This window comes from Nilaparvata lugens, chromosome 10, assembly GCF_014356525.2.
Source record: "Nilaparvata lugens isolate BPH chromosome 10, ASM1435652v1, whole genome shotgun sequence".
NCBI classification, from domain to species: Eukaryota; Metazoa; Arthropoda; class Insecta; order Hemiptera; family Delphacidae; genus Nilaparvata; species Nilaparvata lugens.
The window spans coordinates 1,003,799-1,027,639 of NC_052513.1; the positions used below are offsets into that span (position 1 = coordinate 1,003,799).

Consider the following 23,841-nt stretch of genomic DNA (forward strand, 5'->3'; position numbering starts at 1 on the left):
TTAAATAGTTCCATTATTTTTAGTGTTGTTTTTAAGTGATGTTCTAATGAAGCTCCTTATTAAAATGAATTCTAATAGAAATACCAGAAAGTGATTTAATAGTTCCATCATTTTTAGCGTTGTTTTTAAGTGATGTTCTAATGAAGCTCCTTATTAAAATGAATTCTAATAGAAATACCAGAAAGTGATTTAATAGTTCCATCATTTTTAGCGTTTTTTTTTTTAAGTGATGTTCTAATGAAGCTCCTTATTAAAATGAATTCTAATAGAAATACCAGAAAGTGATTTAATAGTTCCATCATTTTTAGCATTGTTCTTAAGTGATGTTCTGATGAAGCTCCTTATTAAAATGAATTCTAATAGAAATACCAGAAAGTGATTTAATAGTTCCATCATTTTTAGCGTTGTTTTAAGTGATGTTCTAATGAAGCTCCTTATTAAAATGAATTCTAATAGAAATACCAGAAAGTGATTTAATAGTTCCATCATTTTTAGCGTTGTTTTCAAGTGATGTTCTAATGAAGCTCCTTATTAAAATGAATTCCAATAGGAATACCAGAAAATGATTTAATAGTTCCATCATTTTTAGCGTTGTTTTTCAGTGATGTTCTAATGAAGCTCCTTATTAAAATGAATTCTAATAGAAATACCAGAAAATGATTTAATAGTTCCATCATTTTTAGCGTTGTTTTTAAGTGATGTTCTAATGAAGCTCCTTATTAAAATGAATTCCAATAGAAATACCAGAAAAAGATTTAATAGTTCCATCATTTTTAGCGTTTTTCTTAAGTGATGTTCTAATGAAGCTCCTTATTATAATGAATTCTATTAGAAATACCAGAAAATGATTTAATAGTTCCATCATTTTTAGCGTTGTTTTTAAGTGATGTTCTAATGAAGCTCCTTATTAAAATGAATTCCAATAGAAATACCAGAAAGTGATTTAATAGTTCCATCATTTTTAGCGTTTTTTTTAAGTGATGTTCCAATGAAGCTCCTTATTAAAATGAATTCTAATAGAAATACCAGAAAGTGATTTAATAGTTCCATCATTTTTAGCGTTGTTCTTAAGTGATGTTCTGATGAAGCTCCTTATTAAAATGAATTATATAGAAATACCAGAAAGTGATTAATAGTTCCATCATTTTTAGCGTTGTTTTAAGTGATGTTCTAATGGAGCTCCTTATTAAAATGAATTCTAATAGAAATACCAGAAAGTGATTAAATAGTTCCATTATTTTTAGTGTTGTTTTTAAGTGATGTTCTAATGAAGCTCCTTATTAAAATGAATTCTAATAGAAATACCAGAAGTGATTTAATAGGTCCATCATTTTTAGCGTTGTTTTTAAGTGATGTTCTAATGAAGCTCCTTATTAAAATGAATTCTAATAGAAATACCAGAAAGTGATTTAATAGTTCCATCATTTTTAGCGTTTTTTTTAAGTGATGTCTAATGAAGCTCCTTATTAAAATGAATTCTAATAGAAATACCAGAAAGTGATTTAATAGTTCCATCATTTTTAGCATTGTTCTTAAGTGATGTTCTGATGAAGCTCCTTATTAAAATGAATTCTAATAGAAATACCAGAAAGTGATTTAATAGTTCTATCATTTTTAGCGTAGTTTTTAAGTGATGTTCTAATGAAGCTCCTTATTAAAATGAATTCTAATAGAAATACCAGAAGTGATTTAATAGGTCCATCATTTTTAGCGTTGTTTTTAAGTGATGTTCTAATGAAGCTCCTTATTAAAATGAATTCTAATAGAAATACCAGAAAGTGATTTAATAGTTCCATCATTTTTAGCGTTTTTTTTTAAGTGATGTTCTAATGAAGCTCCTTATTAAAATGAATTCTAATAGAAATACCAGAAAGTGATTTAATAGTTCCATCATTTTTAGCATTGTTCTTAAGTGATGTTCTGATGAAGCTCCTTATTAAAATGAATTCTAATAGAAATACCAGAAAGTGATTTAATAGTTCTATCATTTTTAGCGTAGTTTTTAAGTGATGTTCTAATGAAGCTCCTTATTAAAATGAATTCTAATAGAAATACCAGAAAGTGATTTAATAGTTCCATCATTTTTAGCGTTGTTTTCAAGTGATGTTCTAATGAAGCTCCTTATTAAAATGAATTCCAATAGAAATACCAGAAAATGATTTAATAGTTCCATCATTTTTAGCGTTGTTTTTAAGTGATGTTCTAATGAAGCTCCTTATTAAAATGAATTCTAATAGAAATACCAGAAAATGATTTAATAGTTCCATCATTTTTAGCGTTGTTTTTAAGTGATGTTCTAATGAAGCTCCTTATTAAAATGAATTCTAATAGAAATACCAGAAAGTGATTTAATAACAGTAGGCCTACTCTAGTGAGATCCACGTTATAATGACAGTATTTGATTAACATTGCTTATGCTATCCTTGTCTATCATTCGATAAAGAGCAGGGGTCTAGTGCAGGGGTCTCCAACCTTTTTTATCCAAGGGCCACATTGTTAATTTTTGGGAGGCTGAGAGGGCCAATAACAAGGATGTACGTGGAATTTGACTTGTGGCGACACACACGACGGGGGATTTGGAGGGTGTAAAATTATTGACCGAGCGAAGTGAGGTCTAAGATTCAAGTCGACGGTTTTGCATTCCTCTTTATGTTTATATGTTTATATTTATGTTCAAATTTTCCGCATTTACAGCGAAACACAGCAATAGATTCTCATGAAATTTGACAGGCATGTTCCTTTATGAATTTCGCGTCGACGTATGTATAAAGTTTTTCTTGAGATTTTGTAGTTTAAGAATAATATAAAAGGAAATGAGTCCCCTTCGAACGCCAATATTACCTTAGAAATCAGACTATATAATTATTGATTATAAATCAGCTGTGGAGTGGATTATTAATTGCATGCAATGACGCATGCAATTAATATCTCAATGTAACTTGATGAAAAAACAGCTGTTGTGTAGACTATCAATTGCATTCAATGAGGCATGCAATTGATAACTCGAAATAGCACAGTATTTTCTCCCGACTTTTCTCTGCTTTCAATTCGGTAAACTTTTAATGATAGTAGCATAGTTGCTCACAACAAATTATCAGCATGTTCGGTACACCAACCCAAAAAGTCATTAGTTGTTTACACACCAATATCCCGCCGATACGACAGGACAGGACATAATTTACTCTGACTGACATTAGACATGTTTTTTTACTCTGAGTATTAGAGGAGGCTGTGGTTTATAACTGAGCTAGGTCTACTGTTCACAGAACTACTAGTTATATTTCCATTAAAATAATATGAGGAGTTTTAAGTATGTTTAAGTAGGAAGAAACAAACAAAGTCAGTTCATTTTAATACAAAGGCCAATTTATTGAGTTTAAAAAGCTCATAAGAAAACTTGATAATGCATGAATTTACATAAAGTTACCATGCTGAAAGGAATACTCATTTTTAGTGAGTAATTGGTTTCCACTTGAAATGCCCGCCCATTTAGGATCAAACTTTGTGGTTCCGATCATTAGAATTGATTTCAAATGTTCATCTGACAAGGAAGTATTTGGATTTAACAAACTTCATTTTTGAAAATGTCTGCTCACACTTGTAGGTAGATCCAAAACGAGAAAACATAGCTCGAGCATGTTTTTTTATATTTCTAAAGTCTTTTTCTGGGAGAGAGCTGTAAGATGGGAGTAGGTTACCTTGTTTGTAGTGTTCAAAAAGGGACATGAACAGTCCGTGCAGACCTTTTGCTAATATCTCGAAATGGTTGATCGCTGCTTGTTTACAGATAATTTTACACTTATTAAGAAATAGAGTGGCTAGTAAGAGAAGAGTACTGAACTCACAGTTGTTGTCAAAAATGTGTAAAAATATATATTTAGAAAGATCTGTTGCAATAACTCTCGGCGGGCCGGATATGGCCCGCGGGCCGTAGGTTGGAGAGCCCTGGTCTAGTGGATAGAGTGCTTGGGTAGCAACGCCCATAAGGCCCATTGACGGCTTAAATGATATATTCACGCGAGGTGGAACCGTGGAACTTCCGTCAGGGACTCCCCACCAATAAAAGCCATACGAATATTATTATTCGATAAAGCATCAGTGGGATATGCTATCCTTTTCTAGCTCAGCAATCAATCAATCAACGTTGCCAGATCACTTTTTTACAATGTATTAATATAATTGATTAACAAAATATTTTATCTCAATAATTATGGAAATTTATTATTTACTCATTGAAAAATGTATTTTCTTGAATAAAATACAATTATTCATTCATATAAAAGGATGAGAAGTAAATATTACATCATAATACAGGTATCCTCTACAGGAGGCAGTGGCAAGGCAGAGAATCAGCAACGCTGTTCTTCTATCTTCCTCGCTGCCATTATAATGTGGACTCCACTAAAACAGTGAAATACTTGTCAAAATCTTTTTAAAAATTTCCAACAAGATAAGTCTCCATAGGATTCAAGTTCTGAACTTGATATCAGATTCGATAAATAATTCTCTCATAATTCAGCTTATAAATCAGGAAGAAGTAATATTGAGAAGGCCGTGGGCTATTCAGGCAATCTGATTATGTGCACAAGAAGTGCGTATATTGCTAATAACAAAGAATAATGTTTTTCTTATGAGAAGCGGTAGTCACTTATTAATTCGGTTCAGCTTTTTCTTAGCAGGGTTTTCCCTGGATGGATTTTTCATCTCAGTAGTTCAACTGTTTGTATATTTCATCTTTTAGGCAGTTTTTTTTGGACAAGCACCCTCTTTCTTCGCTTGTTCACTCCTTTTTTATAATTTCCTCTTCTTCCTCTTCTTCTTCCTCCACTTCTCCTTATACTTATTTTTCTTCTTCTTCTTCTTCTTCTCCTTCTTCTACTTCTTCTTCTACTTCTTCTTTTTCTTATTCTTCTTCTTCTTCTTCTTCATCTTCTTCATCTTCTTCTACTTATTCTGTTTCTTCTTCTTTGCCAGCACTTCTTGCTCAACCTCTTCCTTCTCTTCCCACTCCTCCTCTTCCTCCTCCTTCTCTTCCTTCTCCTCCTCCTCCTCCTTTCCCCTCTTCCATCATTTTTCTTTGTATATATAACAAAGACCACTCACTTCAACCACCAGAGGAGTTTTTTCAAAGGAGGCTTTCTTCTCTCCTACGCTCTTCCGTTTTCTCCTCCTCCTCCTCTCATTCTGTTCCCCTCCTACTCCCACTCACACTCATTCACAAGACACGGACCCTACTTCTCCCTCTCACCCTCTCATATTGCCCCCTCGAACAGCAAACATAATGAAATGAATTCACTTCAAATTGAACGAAATGGAAGTTGGGCAAAATGAAACAGAGTTTTTTCCCCTATCTGGCATCGTGTCTGACAATAACAGACTGAAAATGAACTTGTTTCATCTCCTCATACAAAATTACTGTTATTTCCTGGGAGATGCTTATCAACATTATCTCGATTACATTATTTCTGGACGTCCGTTTGCTTCAATTCAAGTATATGATTAGAAGATGGGAATTTAACTGTTACAAATAGAGAAGAGAAGAAATCATTTAACTTTTTTTTGCCTGATAACTGTTTCTAACACTTGATAATACTGGAAAACAATAAATACAGAAACTGGCATGTATGAAGCTAGACTTGTTGCTAGAGAAAAAAATGAATGGAGAAACTAGGAAGTATAAAGCTAGACTTGTTGCTAGAGTAAAAAAAGGATAGAGAAACTGAAAGTATAAAGCTTCACTGGTTGCTAGACAGTTTGAACGAATGGATGGATTATCCAAACACAATCTATAATAATAAAGGAAAGGAAACTGGCTTATTAACGTACGGGATAGAAAATTCACGAATGACGCATCATCACGTCTGAACTACTCAACTGAACTTGAAATTTGGCAAATAGATTCTTTATTCACCAAGGATGGTTATATGCCTACTTCCAATTCTTTAAGATTTTATTACGTCAGGTTTTCAGGTTGTCAAGTTTTTAATTAGACCCTAGGGGACCACGGTTTACCTGGTAGTTGAATAATAAAGGTTGCCTTGTATATTACAAACGTTGAAGCTTGGTTGTAACAAATGAAGTGATGTTTTTGTGAACTTGATAATAATTCAAGAAATTAATTGCAATACAAGAATAATGAGAATACAAGGGAATCCTTGTCAACTAATTCAAGCACATGAGGTAACTTGAAGTGAATTTGATACTGAGATTTCCAACAAGACAATAAGTCATTCTAAAGGTTCCTCCAATGCATAATATTTTGATTGGTGAGTGATATAGTCCAGGTACGTTGAAAGAAGGTAGCCTAGACTAACAAGGGGCATTTCTGGGATTAATTCCAAAGAAGAAGAAGAAAAAAAAGAAAAAAGAAGAAGAACAGATAACAAAGAAAAAGAGGAAGAAAAGAGAGAAGGGGAAAAGGAAGTGGAAAGTGAGAAAACAAAGTGAGTTGTAGGCTGTACTAGAGACCATGTAATCCATTTTTCATAGCTCACTCTCAGAATGAGAGTAGAGGTAAACCATTATTGAGAACCAAAGAAATCGTCCATTTCAGATCGATAGGGAGAAGGAGAAAATAAACAAAGAGGAAAGAAGAGGGTGCATAGAAGTGAGAAGAAAGAAAATAGTTAGATAGAGAGGGATGATGGAACCGAGAGGTAAACCCATCTAGAGAAGTAGAGAACATTATGGTGACTTATTTGGGCTTGAAATTTGCATCGATCTTGTCTGTGCTGGTGTGGTGGGGGGCGGATGAGTATGGGCAGGGGGATGGACCCCTGCTGAATTTTTAATTACACCTGAAGCCTGTGTGTAAGCATGCTGTCTTTTTGCAGCCTGCTGCATTGCTGAGATCCGCGAATTACAATTCCAATCCGGATTCACTGAGAGCACACAATCACTAATGACATTGTTCGGACGGGATGTTGGTGAAATTGTATTCGAATCACAGCTGGATGGATTGGATACATTGTTCAGTGCTTCTCCAATCAATAGAATGACTATATTTGGATAGAATCGATATTTTAATAGAGTTTATACCGTGTGCGGCAGCAAAACTTCATTTTTTTTAAGTGAACGTCATCCAGTCAGCTGATGCTGACGTAGAAGAGCGAAATTGGTCTCATTAGAGAAGTCAGAATATAAAGTTTTCTTCCCGACATGTTCAGTCGCCATCATGCACTGGAACAGTGAGAAGCTCGCATTTGCCGTTGAGACTCATTTTTCGAGCGGATGTTCTGTGATCACAACCCAGCCCTTTTGGCTACTGCCCCGGACCGGAAATCAATTGTAATTGTTACGTGGGCTATCACGTTCAGACAAACTGCAAGTGTGACAAGACGAAGAACTGAAGTCCCTCTGCCCATTAGGTCATCTGAGAACTTTGAGGCAGTGTGAGTTTCAATGTTAATGCGATTACCACAGCGTTCTGCGCGCAAGCATGCGTCTGATCTTGGACTTTCCGATCGTTCTGTGAGACGAACTCTCCGTGATGATCTTCATTTCCATCCATACAAGGTGGCAAATGTGCAGGAACTTTTTGAACGTGACTCTAACTGAGGGAACACTTTTCACCTCAATTAAGAGCAATTTGGAGTGGCCAGCCCGATCTCCCAATTTGAAACCTTGTGATTTTTTTCTATGGGGATTTTTGAAATCCCTTGTTTATGTGAACCGTCCAAGGACCCTACAAGATTTGAAGACCAATATCAGGGGAGAAATTGCTAACATAACGCCTGCGATGCTGGCAGGAGTCATGACAAACGCCAGAAATCGGTTTACTCAGTGTATGGAGAATAGGGGACGTCACCTACCTGATTTGATATTCAAAACCGATTGAAACAAAACTTTATTATATGTGTTTACATTACAAAAAAAAATACAAACTTTCTGATCCACACAAAGAGTTTTATTTACTTTTGAAAAAAGGGAAGTTTCGCTGCCGCACCCTATTGAAATCAAAATAGAGTTTCTATTGCAATAGAATTGATTGTGTCAGAAAAATTAAAAAAATGATATAAAAAATCGGATTAAGAACAATCATTTCTCTACCTAATGATGAAATTGGAGTTCTGATTTGTGGTTCGATTGCTGATCAATTTTACCCTATTTTAGTACACCCTATAATGTAGCCTGTTACTTTTTATTTGTGTTTGATATTTGTATTTTCTTCTGATTATGACTTTATATATATATATATATATATATTATATATATATATATATATCACGAGTTCAATTTACAGCTCAAGCCGTCTCTCGCATCCCACATGCCATCTCACTCTATCCATCCAATCTCCCTCTGAGATCTTATGAGATTTTTGGTTTTTAATAAATTTGAATTTGAATATTACAACTATTGAGAACCCATTCATGAATCAAATCAAATCTGATTTATTGTCAAATCAATTTGACACTGTACTTAAAGAGAGAGGGGTGAGAGTAAGCGAGTGAAACAGAGAGAAAACAAAAGAGAATGCCAAAATCATGGCGTAAGAATAACGGACCAATGACAGAGAGCATAAACTCCCTATACTCTCCTCTGATTGGTGGATGGGAACGCCTACTGGATGTAGGCAGAACTTCTCAGTTCTGCCAGTAGGTGGCCCCAACTTTTGGGTAATACCAGTACACACTTCATAACATTTCTTAGTCCATGATGAATTCACAGATGAATAGGAAGTAGAAGTCATTGGAGAATATATTATTATAAGCGGTTTCATGCTTGTTAATTCAGCTCACTCGGTTCCATAAACAGTGACACTGTCATCCTCTTCAAAATAGCTCTCCATACTTTCAAGCTATAAAATTTTGTAAATGATGACTACTCCTGAAAACGAGAAAAATGCAAATTGGAGAATATTCGCGTAGCTTTCAAACCCCAACTTCAGGAATGATAATGACTGACAATAAAGTATCAAATCTCCTTGCCATCATTTCTGTTAATATTTCCCGCGTTTTTCCGCTCGCACATTTCCCCGAACAAAGGTGTATCTCCAAAGTGAAAAGGATAAACTCGACTGTTTGTTTTTAAAATCCTTGTTTAAAACCACTGCCGCCGTTTTAAAATACAGGAAGTGCCTTTCCCATACATCCCGCCTTATGTGGTAGGAAGTGTTTGGGGGGGGGCTGGTAAAGATAGGGTCAGTGGGGTGGCTTTAAAAGGGGAGAGAGGGCTGAAAAGGGGTTCATGCGTTTATAGTCGATTTTGTGCGGCCATATGAATAATGCAAATCCTTCTCTGAAGGGTCTCAACAATTTGTTTCCACCTGTGTAGGCTGTATGTGAGGGTTTCTGTGTTTATTCTTTTCAAATTTCACATGTCTCTGTGTTGTTTAGATATGCAGCTTCCTCAACAGATTTTTATAAGACTTTATCGCTGTTTATAAAAATGTGTAGTGAATGAAGACATGTAAAGCTATGATTTTTAGGGTTAAATAGTATAAACGTTGGGGGTTAAATTAACTACTCTATTATCGTGTTTTAATAGGCGAAACGTTCTTTAGAAATATAAATCTAAGTACCCATTTCAAAATTGTTTTTTCAGTCACGACATGTTTCGGCAATATGATGCCGATATTCTCATTCTATTCATATTCACGAGTAGCCGTAAGGAAAAAAGACAGCTCCTTAAAAATAGGGAAGGAAGTTCCTCAGATAGGCAAGATTTCAATATGTCTTTCCTATAAAATTTCATGAATAAAACCTAAAAGTTTCTCGTTGAACATGTTTTGAGGGTAGAAGGGAAGGTTAGGGTGGTTAGATTGCTCTTAAATGGCAATATGTTGATATTATTTGAAATGTTTTGATAAATTTATATAATAAAACACAAATAACGAAGAGTTGAGATATTGAACAATTGCAAATACAACTGTTTGGAACACCGAAACATCATTCTCGCTTCGTTTCTCTTCTAGTTACAAAAGTTATTCTTGAATGCGATTAATGCTTATTCAAGCTAATGGGAAAAGGTACTCAATAATATCCTTCCCATTAAAACTCTACTTAAGAGACGGAGAGAGAGCGAGCGAGTAAAACAGAGAGGGAACAGAAGAGAATGTTAAAATCATGACCTATGAATAATGGACCAATGACAGCAAGCCATGCCTCCAATCTTCCCATACTCTCTTCTAATTGGTGGATTGGAACGCCTCCAGGTATAGTTCTCAATTCTGCAAGTAGGTGGCACCTGTTACAAGGTTGTATCTGTACACTTATCATGACATTTCTGAATTTAACTCCAGATTGCAATTGAGGGTTTTAGGGTTTGAAACATCTTTATCGTGCGTGTCTTAATATTTAGAAAGTTGTCTTTGGATGCGATTTATGCTTATTCAACTCGATTGAAACTTGAGAACTGTTTTTATAAATTAAAACGATCACGATTGTTGGAGAAATCGATTTGAAGATTGAACTACTGATTCATCATTGATTTGTTCAATGGATGACTGAAATCCCTTGATTATTAACACAAACCAAATATTTCCTGCTTCTTCACTCTGACCCTGACCTAGTCTACATGACTAAAGGCCCACATGATAATAATTTTATTCAAATTAGGCTAATTATTGTTGCTACAGTTAAAACTATTTCAAGACATTGGATAGAGTTTAGAAAATTCAGTACTTTATTATCATTCACATTACAATTTGAAGGTTAGTCATATCCTATTATATTAAGCGAGCAATTTCTGTATAATATATTATTTTTATATCTGATTATTTATGTTTAACGGATCTTGAAAACGACTCTAACGATTTTCACAAAGTTTGGAACATAGTAGGTTTATAATATAAAAACTCGATTGCACTAGGTCTCATCCCTGGGAAAACTCGCTGAAGGACATTAAAAGGATAATTCATCCTCATCCTTGGCTCAAACAGCTGTGGATAGTAAAAATGTGAGTGAGCGAGTGAGCATGTGGAAAATCAAAATATCGCATCCCCGAAATTCATAAGATGACAACATATAGCCAGCTGTGGAATATAAACACGATCATTTTAGAGAATTTGTTCTGTTTATCAATAAATAAAAATAACGAGCGAAGCTTGGTGCCCCGATATTAGGTTCATTATAAGTGACTCATAAGATGCGTACAGATTTACGCGCCGTGAACATAAGCAATTCACTTTTAATCAGCTGATGCCAAGCTTTTTATATCTGTATCTTACCGCTTCTGTAAAAATACAGATATAATCAGCTGATTAAAAGTGAATTGCTCATGTTCGCGGCGCGTATATCTGTACGCACATATAGAAGTCAAAAAATTGAAAAGAAATCAATCTATAATCTGTAATTTAATGTACTACAAAGCGAATACTGTACTGTTTGAAAGTTCTAATATTATAATGGATAGATTGATGAATTATTGTTGAACGAATGAATGTAGGAGAATGAATGAATGAATAAATTGTTTCAACAATCTCCAAACCGAATCCCAATTTTCCTGAAGTTTATCCGCTGGGACACAACGTAGATATTCTGAATAATTGAACTGCCTTCATCTTATTGAATCTCATACAGCCAAACCAGACAGACGGCATTAATATCGTCGGTATTTTCATATTGAAACAACTATGATCCGTATTTACACAGACCACCAACTGCTGGAGATTCCAGTACAACAATCCAAGACAAACAGGACCCAAACAAACATAAATTTCCTTGAGCAAACATACACACGGATCTCTGGTCCGCGTATGAATAATATTTGGGCCACGCATATATCCTTGCAACACTTCCAGATGAGTTCTCGGTGTTTTGGTCAGTGTGCAGATGGTAAATTTTAATTAGCTTTGTGTGTTCTCTTCACACGATGATTCGAGGGTCTTCAGAATGGATTCCAAGCTTCCAAGACAAGGATACAATCTGCTTGGATGAAAGGGTTTCAATTATTCCAAATCTCTATCCATGATACAATATCAATTTCAGATACAACAGTCTGAATTATTTCAATTCTCTATTCTAAAACGAGCTCAGTTTTATTATAACTATACTTCTACAAATATGAAACATCTACCTTGTGAACAACAAATACATTATAACTATACTTCTACAAATATGAAACATCTACCTTGTGAACAACAAATACATTATAACTCTACTTCTACAAATATGACACAACTACCTTGTGAACAACAAATACATCATCCAAGGAACGAGCTCAATTTCAAATAACTATTCTGTATCTCCACAAAAATATGAAACAACTTCCTTACGAACAACAAGTACGGTACCTCTCTACCTACAAAATGAATATGATTCATTGAAAAATGCACGAGCCTTGATACAAAATATTAATAGCCTTGAGACTGATATTTGAATACTTCGAGATGAAACATTCAGAAACCTTGAGATGAACCTATTGGAGAAGATTCAGTTTATTGCAACGTTAGTAGACAACTAACTTCTGTCTACTAACTTTGAGTTTATTGAACCTCCATGATTCATTCAATAGGATGAGCGGGCTATTTGGGTTCCTGTTTAAGATTATATTTGTACATATTATAGAAATCAATTAGTACCTACCCTTATAAAGGTGCGTACCGCGATATACGCGCCGCGAACATGAGCAATTCACTTTTAATCAGCTGACTATATCTGTATTTTTACAGAAACGGTAAGATACAGATATGAGAAGCTTGGCATCAGTGAATTGCTCATGTTCGCGGCACGTAAATCTGTACGCACCTTAACATCTTCAAATTGAAAAAGACTAGTTTCGACATTTTGGTTACATGCACTTCCAATATTTCAAAGGACAATTTCAGAAGGATACTTCATAATGGCATTATGTTTACTCTGGAAATATAATACAAGGGTACTATCAATTTTCTATAATTGAACACTCACGTAGCCCTATTGAAATACTTTTTCAGATTATATTTGTTATAGATAAAATACTGCAAATACTCACATTATCAATATCTACAATAGTGAAATGAGTGGACCATGTTGATGGATTTGGGTTCCTGTTTGAGATTCTATTTGTTAATAGATGAAAAGATAAATTCATATAATCAATATCTATAAACGAAGCATAATACACATTTTATAGTGTATGAGTTTACATGATATCCGATACATTTTCATTCATCTGAGAGAGGTCAACATGGGTGATGCAATGGCAACACACAACGTCGAATTATATCCTTGAAGTAAACCAGGAACCTGAGATGGCTATCTACGATGCACCAGCTATGTGCCTCATTTCAAAGAGAGTTCAAACCAGAATGCAAGGGTAGAGGAAAAGAGGGGTAGAGGATTGTGGTGGAATAGCGGAGGAGGTGGTGGAAGAGGAAGAGGAGAAGGATTGGTTTGTAGAAGAAGGAGAAAAGAGATTGGATTGGAAGAGAGGAGGAGTAAGAGTGAGGGAAGACGGAGGAAAATGAGAAAGAGGAATAGTATGATTGAAAGAAAGTTATTAAATTTCAGAGAAGCATTAAGAGGTGAAGTAGAAGGAGAAGGATGAGACGGAGAGAAAGGATGAGAAAGAGGGGAAAAGAGAGGATTGAAGAAGAGGAAGAAGAGGAAAAAAGAAGTGGGTGAATGAGAAGGAGAAGGCGGAGGAGAATTTAGAGGAATAGGAGGAAGAAGAGGACGAAAGATGATGGGTAGAAACCGAAAAAGCAGTTGGGCAAGAAGAAAGAAAGAGAAAGCAAGAAGGTTGATTAGGTGAAGAGAAAGACAAAAAGGGGATGAAGACGAAAGAGAGAAGTTAGTGGAGAAGTTGGAAAGAAGGAGAAAGATGAGAGGAAAAAGCAGAAGAAGAAGGAGGAAGAGTAGGATGAAGAGGAGGAAGCGAAATATTAGTAATAGGAGCAGGAAATTCAGGAGAAGGAATACGAAAAAGGAAACAAGAAGGTTGATTAGGTGAAGGGGACGTCAGGTAGGAGGAGAAGATTAGAAGAAAGAAGTGGAAAGGGGAGGAGGAGGAGGAGGAGGAGGAGGAGGAGGAGGGGGAGGAGGAGGAGGAGGAGGAGGAGGAGGAGGAGGAGCAGAAGGATGAGGAGGAGGAGACGAAATAGTGGTCAAGGGTCATTGGATCAGGTTCAGTGGCTAGGTCTGGAAACCACAATCAGGTTGCAGAATTAGGAAGGGGGTGGTGTGGCATTTAGGTAAAGGGGAAGTAATGTAAGGGAGGATTAGCAGAGGTCCACGGATTTCCCCAAGCTGCTCCATTCTTGAACACTATTGGACTACAAATGACTCTTCATGAATTGGATAGAATAAATAGATAGACTGGATAGATAAACTTGATCCAGTCAAACTTATGAGAATGAATTATTGCAATATTGCTATCAGAGGACTATTTGAATGTCTTCTACAATGGATTTTTACATTACATAATGGGAGTTATAACAGCCTCCTACGTTGATTTATTGGATCAGATATGGTTTTTCGTGGAGCTTTCAGTTGCCATAGACATTTCATACGATCTCCAGTCTCATGGAATTCTTTGCACTTCAGCAGCTAATTAATTTATGGGAAATTATGACCTCAAGAGGCTATTCCAGTTCTTATTTCGCTAACTCTTGTAAAACAATCAGTTCTCCTTATCCTAATATATTCACTGAAAAAAGCGTTTTGAAACATGTTTTATCTTCTCTTGAAGCCTTAAAATCATTGAAACATGATAATTTATTACTTGATGTAAATTTGATGAGAATCGGATCGTTTTCAGAGTGATTTTGAAACCAACATTTTTTAGCCTATCTGAGAAGGATAGAGTTGCCGAAACGAACAGTATAAGTGGGTTGCTCTTGTTGAAGGAGCATGGCCTACAACATTTTGCTGAGGAAACCGATGAATAACGGTTTGGATCAAATTCTCCAATCATTTCTCAAACAATGATAATACATGGTCAATTTAGAGAGAAAATGCAACGCTTTGCCCTGCATTAACCAGTCCATTTCTGCACTCCAGTAAGTCTAGTGAATACTATTCATAGAGGATGTATAGAGGAGTCCTGTATTCTGATACCATAAAGCACAGAGAATTTTCAGAGAATAGCAAGTCATAAAGTCAGATTTCAAAGTCGTACGAACGGTTGTCCCATTTTGAATATTCGTCTCTGTACATCTAAGTATTCTCTGTAATCTATTTCTATTTCTCTATATTCTATGTGTATTTAGGGTATATATTTTGTCTAATGGTTGTCTCATTTTGTATATCTGTCTCTAAACACCTAACGAGTTTCTGTAATTCAATTGTTTTCTACAGTTTGTCCAATGGTTGTTTTTTTATATCTGTCTCCAAACCCCCAAACATTTTCTGTAATATTTCTTCTACAATTTCTTATTTTTGTGTACAATTTGTATGTTTTAGAACGGCTGAATGTGCTGTACGAGCGCAACTGGACTCGGCTGGTGCACGAGCAACTGGCTCAGTTCGAGGCGAGTGTGGTCGAGGCTACCCGAGCCCAGGGTGCCGAGTTACTCGACGCCGAGTTGCACTGGACATTCGGAGGAGCTCTGCTCTACTCGGTCACACTTGTCACTACTATCGGTACGTCTACATCAATTCGACAAGTTTTCAGTTATTGGATTGATTATTGCTACAGCTCATTATAATCTAGGAAAACTAAATTATCGAGTAGGCCTACTCTGATTGTCTGGTTGAAAGAAGTTGGCTCCTGTACCGGTACTCCAGCGTTACCAGATTTTGTGAAATTGAAACATTTTCCTTCTCTCAATTATTCCATTTTCTCATACTCTTTCTTTTCTCTTTCTTTCATTCAATCCTCTCCTATTTTCTTGCTCACCAGATTTTGTGAAATTGAAACATTTTTCTTCTCTCAACTATTCAATTTTTTCATAGCGTTCTTCTCTTTCATTCAATCCTCTCCTATTTCCTTGCTTATCTTCTCTTTCACTCGATTTTTCCTCATCTTTGCATATCTATTCATTCCTCGCAACTTCATAAAGTAATCATTCTCCATTTTCAGCATTTCCCTTCTGTAGCCTATTCATACATATTCCTTTCCATTTCCATCTACAACTTTCCTATTTCCCTACTTTTCTGAATCGTCTTTTTCTTGGGTCTTGCTTGTAAAATACCGTATCAATAATGCATTTTCAATTTAATATGATTATTCACATAGTGATTCCATTCGTTTTACAACACATTTTTAGTAATTAAACTAGGAGAATGAATCCCCTATCTATTGTTTTTCTTAGAATAAAAATATTATTGATTCCATATTTGAAAATACGTATAGTTGATTCGAAAGCATTCATTATTTGCTGGAACCTGGTAGCCAAATATCAGTATAATGTACTTGTTTTATAGTAAGTTAGTTTTACGGGTATATCATAATGTGAGTTGAAATATATAACTCATGGTTTATGGGTTAAGAACTCATGTTTTGTTTCAAAATCCATGCTTCATTCATGTTTTAATGTGTATTTTATCAGTGTAATCTACTTGTTCAGAAGTAAGTTTTGATTAGAGTTACGGTTACGGGTAAGAGTTTCACTCTCTTTCAAAGAATCCCAATTAGCTTCAATTAAATAGAATCTCGATCCATCGACAAATAATGAGGAAACAATTGGCCTATTCATTAAATGATACAACAATTCAATGAATGATTAGAACGAAATACAAATTCTGAAGTACCTGTTTGAAATTATTGTTCCGTTTACCCACCACAAGATGATCCAACTATTATATTAATATCGGGGCACCGAGCTTCGCTCGTTATTTATTGATAAACAGAACACAATTCTCTAAAATGATCGTGTTTAAATTTTACAGCTGGCTATACGTCATCTTATGAATCTCGGGGATGCGATATTTTGATTTTCCACAGAATCATTCGCTCACTTTTTACTATCCACAGACGACAAAAGTCTCAGATATTTCAGCCAAGGATGAATTATATCCTTTTAATGTCATTCAGCGTGTTTTCTCAAGGATGAGACCTAGTGCAATCGAATTTTTATATTATAAACCTACTAATAGTTCTGTGAACAGTAGACCTCACGCAGTATTCTCATCCACAAGTATACCTGATTGAAACTATAGACCTTATGGAAATACAGCAATAGACTGACTTCTCCACACATCTGTGTAATCACTTGTCAGCTGATTTATGATGTATAATCCTATAGTCTGATTTTCACTCTAATATTGGCGTATGAAGGAGGCTCCTTTTCCTTTTATATTATCCTTGAAATGCAAAATTTAAAAAAACCTTGTATATACGTCGATGCGCAATTAAAAAAGGAACATACCTGTCAAATTTCATGAAAATCTATTACCACTTTTCGCCGTAAATGCGCAATATTTAAACATTCAAATATTGAGAGAAAAGCCAAACCGTCGACTTGAATCTTAGACCTCACTTCGCTCGGTCAACCATGTTCCAAATTTCGTAAAAATCGTTAGAGCCGTTTTCGAGATCCGTTGAACATAAATAACCAGATATACAGAAATTGCTCGCTTAATATAATAGGGTAGGCTATATAGCCTTATTTTTATTGAATTTCATGAAAATTATTGCAATAAAAATATTTAAACCGTGTTGTGGTGAATTTGTAAAACATTTCAAAAGATCACTTGTGACTTTTTATTTCATTTTGAAAATTGGAGTAGCCCTTTAAGAAAAAGTGAATAATTCAATGAGTATTATGAATTTGAATGAGCATTGTGCTATGCGATTGACAGTTCTGATTTTTGTCACCATCAGGTTATGGGAACCTTTCACCAAAGACTACCGAGGGCAAGCTTGTGACAATGCTCTATGCAATAATCGGAGTCCCTTTGATGCTTGTATGCCTCTCAAACCTGGGATCACTCCTGGCCAAAGCCTTTCAGTGCCTCTATACACATGTCTGCTGTCTGCAGACGCCCCATGGTAAGTATATACACTTTTGAATTCAATCAAAATAGCCAAACTATGGGAAGAAGTATGCAATTGATTTTATCATCTATAATCTACAATATAATAAAGGAAAGAATTGGCTTATAGATGTACGGGATAGGAAATTCACGAATGACGCATCATCACGTCTGAACTACTTGACTGATTAACTTGAAATTTTCCATATAGATTTTTAGTTTACCGAGGATGGTTGTAAACCCATTTAAAATTCTCTCAGATTTCTAGTTTGTCAATTTTTCAATTAGTCCCTTGAGGGGCACAGGTTACCAGCTAGTATCAAATAATAGGGTTTCAATAAGGTTTCTGATTACTTTATTTCAAGTTAATTTACAGGATCAAAAATGAGAAAAATATGTAGTTTGAAACAAATGAACGTTTCTCTACACATGGATTTTTTTTGGGGGTTTATCAGAGATTGACAATGGTGTAATAACCGAAACTGGTCTTTCTAAGTAGCCTATCAATAAATCTGTGGGTTTTTGACAATTTCTTAGTCTTTTTCATTCAACATGGAAAATTATCATATGAATCTGCTTGTTGATTTGGAATCAAATAGATTCAGAGCCACATAATGATTTTCTAGATTTGAAAGCTACTATTATTGATATAAATAAAATTTATAAAGTGTGAAGATAACCTATTTTTAAACAATTTCTATCTAAATATAGGGAATGAACAGTTCTGGGTTTTAAGCCTGTTATTACTTTCCCAATCATTCATAATTGAGAATGATAGTGTATGTTTCAATGTATAAATAAATAATATCACTGCTTCAACTGTAAATATAATGAGACTTATTTATAATAAGAAACAATTACTGTAAAAATAATTACAACAGTTTAATTATGTTCTAAAAACACCATTATCTCAAGTTAAATCATGGCATATTTTCTATTTCATAATTAGTTATGATGACATATTTATTTATTGATGGAATACCGGTATTGAATTTTCTGTGAATATTTCAATTTATTTCTCAATTTAAGTAGGCCTATAATTTTCATTTTTCATGTGATCTTTGCTAGCAAACAATGCTTGGATTGTTGACTTCGTTCTATTGTTGTAAAAAATATTGATAGTAATAATATTATATGCTACGGCACCTATGTTGTTTTGTTTTAAAAGACGTGTACCGTATTTAACATGATAAATGCATTCCTACTTATTAACAATATCTGTACGTTTTTATATAAGGTATCACAGCACATTAATGTTATCCCAAACCATTTCATCCAATGTACATTCTAGGTACCTACCTTGATTTTATCACTAATAAATTCAATAGAAGACTAGTAATTGAAATTCATACAAGGATAGTTTCAAACAATTAAATTTTAGTATAAGTAGCTACTTTTACTGTTATCTCAAGCCGATTACGGTTGATTATTGTCGAATTTTACTGTTTTGTTGGGGTGAGAGTGTATGAACGGCACAATATGAGAGACTACCAGTGTCACACAGCTTCACGGGAAAGAATTACATGAACTATCGGCTTGAAATGTAACAGTAAAAGTTGCGACATTAACGCCCTATACCATTGGATATCTACTTATGCTAGGCCTATTGTTTCTCTATGGTTATCTATGGAATTCAGAATAGGTCATACATATTCCACTTATTCATCATATTCTGTTCACCCTAGTTGCACCTAGTTCCTCATTGTAGCCTATCTACTTCATCTATTGCTGCTATAGAAAATAAAAACCCTGGAATTTTCGGAGTTACTGTTGTAAAAAAGGAAATCCTTCAATTTGGTGATACTGTATTGGTTATTATCCTCCAAAACATCCCTCTAGATCATGTCAATTTTGCAAGTTTCGTCATGAAAACAGCAAAATAATAATGCAGGTTCTCTCGCAACTAAAACCCAAACCAGTCTAAACCACTCTTTGGTAATATCCTATTCTGTTCAAAAACTTCTTTTGGGGTTTTTTAATCATGAAAATTTACAGACGAAAAATTAAGAATAGTAGTAGTTTATACTAGTAGTTCTGTGAATAGTAGACCTCGCGCTCATTAAGTTACATTGACCTGTTGTTATGTTTTCTCAAAAATTAATCAATAATTCATCAATTTGAAATGTCTAGAAAAAATCCTAAATTAAACATAGAGCTTTCTGTCCTATCGTACCGAGACGTGTCGTCCCGGGATGTGAGTGTGAGCGCTGTTATCAGGTCTGGCTGCAACTGTCTACAACCAGAGACAAGAATAATATAGTTACTTATCTTACTTAATATAGTTACTTATATACTTACTTATCCTTCATCTATGCTACAACGTTGATGGAAAGATACATTTTCAAGATGTTCGATGTTTTTGAACGGGTAGTATTATAATCAACTGTCTACTAACGTTGATGGAGAGGTAAATTTTCAAGATGTTCGATATTTTTCAACGGGTAGTATTATTGACCGAGCGAAGTAAGGTCTAAGATTCAAGTCGACGGTTTAGCATTTCTCTTAATGTTTAAATGTTTATATGTTGCGCATTTACGGCGAAACGCGGTTTTAGATTTTCATGAAATTTGACAGGTATTTTACCTTTTCAAATTGCTCGTCGACGTCCACTAGACAGCTGATTTATGATGAATAATTCTAAAGTCTGATTTTTACGGTAATATTGGCGTTCAAAGGAGACTCCTTTTCCTTTTGTATTATCCTTAAAATGCAAAATTTCAAAAAACCGTATGTATATGTCGACGCGAAATTCAAAAAGGAACATACCTGTCAAATTTCATGAAAATCTATTGCTGCGTTTCGCTGTAAATACGGAACATAAAAACATAAATATAAACATAGAAGAGAAATGGAAAACCGTCGACTTGAATCTTAGACCTCATTTCGATCGGTCAACAACAGTTTTAAAAAAGGTTATGTGATTGATTGTCATGTTGTAATGTTTATATTATAACATGGTTTTAGATAAACATATTCTCACACACCCTAAACCCGGACCCGAACTAGCAATTATAAAATGTATCTATTTATTTTTTTATTGACACATGTCGTCATAGGCTATTATAAAATTGAAATATGCATCTAATATTGAAATGAAGTGAATAATAGCCTATTATTGGGTCACTGATATGCAGCTTCTCTTTTTTCACACATTTTATTTTGCAATTTTGTTTGAAGGTCAACCCTGGTAGCAGTGGGAGGTAGACACGGCAAGCCAGTGTGTAGTCTGACACCAGAGCCCGACAAACTCTACACTCAGACCACCACAATAGACTACAACGCGCATGCGCCACAGGTCGACTCTGAGGACGAGGATCCCGACAATGCCAGAGGGTGAGATTTAGTCACAATACTTTTCTATGAAGAACGGCAAAAGGTATTTAAGCACAGATATGAGCTTAGCAAACTAATGTAGGCCTACAATATCTGACGTCATCAAGTGACAATTTCGAATTCTCAATCAATAATTTTATTCAAATTTTAATGAATTAATAATTATTATCCTCTATATTGAGGTGAAATAGAAGCGATATTGTCAGATCCACATAACTTGGGACTTAATATTTATATGGAACTGGCAATATTATTTCAAGAAAAACGAATCTTTAAATAAAGTTTCTCATATCATTCAATAGTAAAAATAATGCAATTTTAGAATAAGTAGTGATACCGTAACATCTATGTTTTGAAGATGACATCTTGCAGGTATGTTCCTTTTCTACGCAAACATTCCTGTAGTCTCTTCATCACATTGTCCATGGTTTGACGTAACATTACAACTGGAATTTGAAATCGCTTCTCGAATCTTGGCCTTCAATTCTGCAACAACGGAAGAATTAGAAGCCAAGATTCGAGAAGCGATTTCAAATTCCAGTTGTAATGTTACATCAAACCATGGACAATGTGATGAAGAGACTACACAGGATTGTTTGCGTAGAAGAGGAATACACCTGCAAGATGTCATCTTAGAAAAATAAATGTTTCGGTATTATTTATTATAAAATGGAATTATTTTCACTATTGAATGATATGGAAAACTTTTTTTGAAGATTTTTTTTTCTTGAAATTATTTAACTTTCAAAATTTCCCGTTTCTCTGAAACACTCTGTATAATAGGATATATGTATAATCTGCAATATTTACGATATTGTATACTATCAATCTCTGTTATCAATTTTATATTTTCCAATAATCAATTTCTATTTATTTAAGATTTGTTTTTCTTGAAATTATTTAACTTCCAAAATTTCCCGTTTCTCTGAAACATTCTGTATATAATAGGATATATGTATCATCTGCAATATCTACGGTATTGTATACTATCAATCTCTGTTATCAATTTTATATTTTCCAATAATCAATTTTTATTTAATTCTTTTGCAGGTCATCAACAACCCACGACACCCCCTCCCGGGTGCCCCTGATCTGGCGCGGGGGAGCCACCACCGACACCCCCACACGCCGTGCCCCCACACCCCCACCCCCGCGACGGGCAGCCCCCCGCCTACCTCCCTCCCATCACCCCAAGGGTCTCCCCCGCGTCCCACCATCCCTAGTGCTCCTAGTGCTAGCCGGCTATGTCCTCCTAGGAGCAGTCATCTTCGCCTCCTGGGAGAACTGGAGCTACCTAGACAGCGCCTACTTTTGTTTCGTCACTTTATCGACGATCGGTTTCGGCGAACTGGTTCCTAGTCGATCGCTTCGCAGCGCTGAAAGTGACGACAACCAAACCCGACTGATCGTTTGCTGCGCGTATTTACTGTTCGGTCTAGCAGTTGTCGCGATGTCGTTCTCGCTTATGCAGGACGAAATCGCGTATCGCAGCCGACAGTTGGCCGAGTATTGTGGACTGACGCGTCGTCCTGACGCGCATGTATGACACAAGATGGCGGCGGCTCAGCGGAAACGGGAACTCACCAGTTCTGAGTCGGAGGTGTCCATCGGCTAAAATCAGCTGATTTTTGTGAAAATATTTGTGTTTCTACACGGCGAAACTGGTTTTCAATACATATTGATGAAAAACTTGACAAATACCTCAATCTAAATTACCACACATGTAGTCTGACAAGTTGATCCCTAGTTTTTAGGATCGGTGGCGAGGGAAAGTTGAATGAATACGCCAACTGAGCATGCCTGATTGCTGTATTCCAAAATAATTACGGCTGGTTGACTTAAGTACCTGGTAGCAACTCAGCTATTGACTAAAGCTAGGGCCGGTTTCCGAGCTCGGGATTTAGCCAAGCTCTAGACTTTAAACAGCTGGAGTCAGAAAATTTGCTTTCCGAAACGGGGCGTAGTCGCAGTACATATTTCGATTAAATTTCGAAAAACTAGAAAATTGAACACAAAATAAAATAAAGAGAAAATAGTGTAAAGTTTCAGCTATTTTGAATGATTTAGGAATGTTTTATTTCGACAAGGAAAAACGTTTCCAATATAGGAATGAGAAAATAAAGATTAGGTATCATAAAAACTGCGACTAGGTACACCCCGTTTCGGAAAACCAATTCACTGACTTCAACTGTTTAAAGTCTAGAACTTAGCTAAATCCCGAGCTCGGAAACCGGCCCTAAATGTTAGTGTTGGGCATATATGCATATATTGATGCTGTGAATGGGGTGAATCGGTCCAGGGATCAACTCGTGAGACCGTGACTATACGACTTATACGGTAATACCGGTACTAAAAATGGCGAAAATTGAATCAGTATTATGATCATACCAGGACGCCATATAGTAGTTTATGGATTGAATTAATCATTCATGTTCATATATTCAAGAAGGAACAAAGTTGAAAATTTCAACAAACCTTATTATATTTTTACTGAAAGTCTTAAATAATTTGAATTGAGTATCAATGTCATCAACGTTGAATTGAATAATATCATTATAAGAAGAAATATTGAGAGTGATCTCAATATAAATTGTAATCTTGTTATTGAATTTGACGACGACCTGAGCTGAAAAGGAGTCTTTCTTCAGATGAGTGCAATTTTATAATTGCA

The 23,841-nt window shown here is 35.2% G+C and overlaps 1 protein-coding gene across 1 annotated transcript in view; it reads left to right on the plus strand.

Moving 5' to 3' along the window:
* Window positions 1–23,170, plus strand: part of LOC111044574 (two pore potassium channel protein sup-9) — a 123,329-nt gene extending 100,159 nt beyond the window's left edge. The window contains exons 2-5 of the mRNA XM_039436581.1: window positions 15,324–15,503; window positions 17,686–17,857; window positions 21,015–21,170; window positions 22,221–23,170. Of these exons, the coding sequence (XP_039292515.1) occupies window positions 15,324–15,503; window positions 17,686–17,857; window positions 21,015–21,170; window positions 22,221–22,716 (1,004 nt within the window). The 3' untranslated portion in view covers window positions 22,717–23,170. The remainder of the gene's footprint in view (window positions 1–15,323; window positions 15,504–17,685; window positions 17,858–21,014; window positions 21,171–22,220) is intronic.
* Window positions 23,171–23,841: the final 671 nt, after the last annotated feature.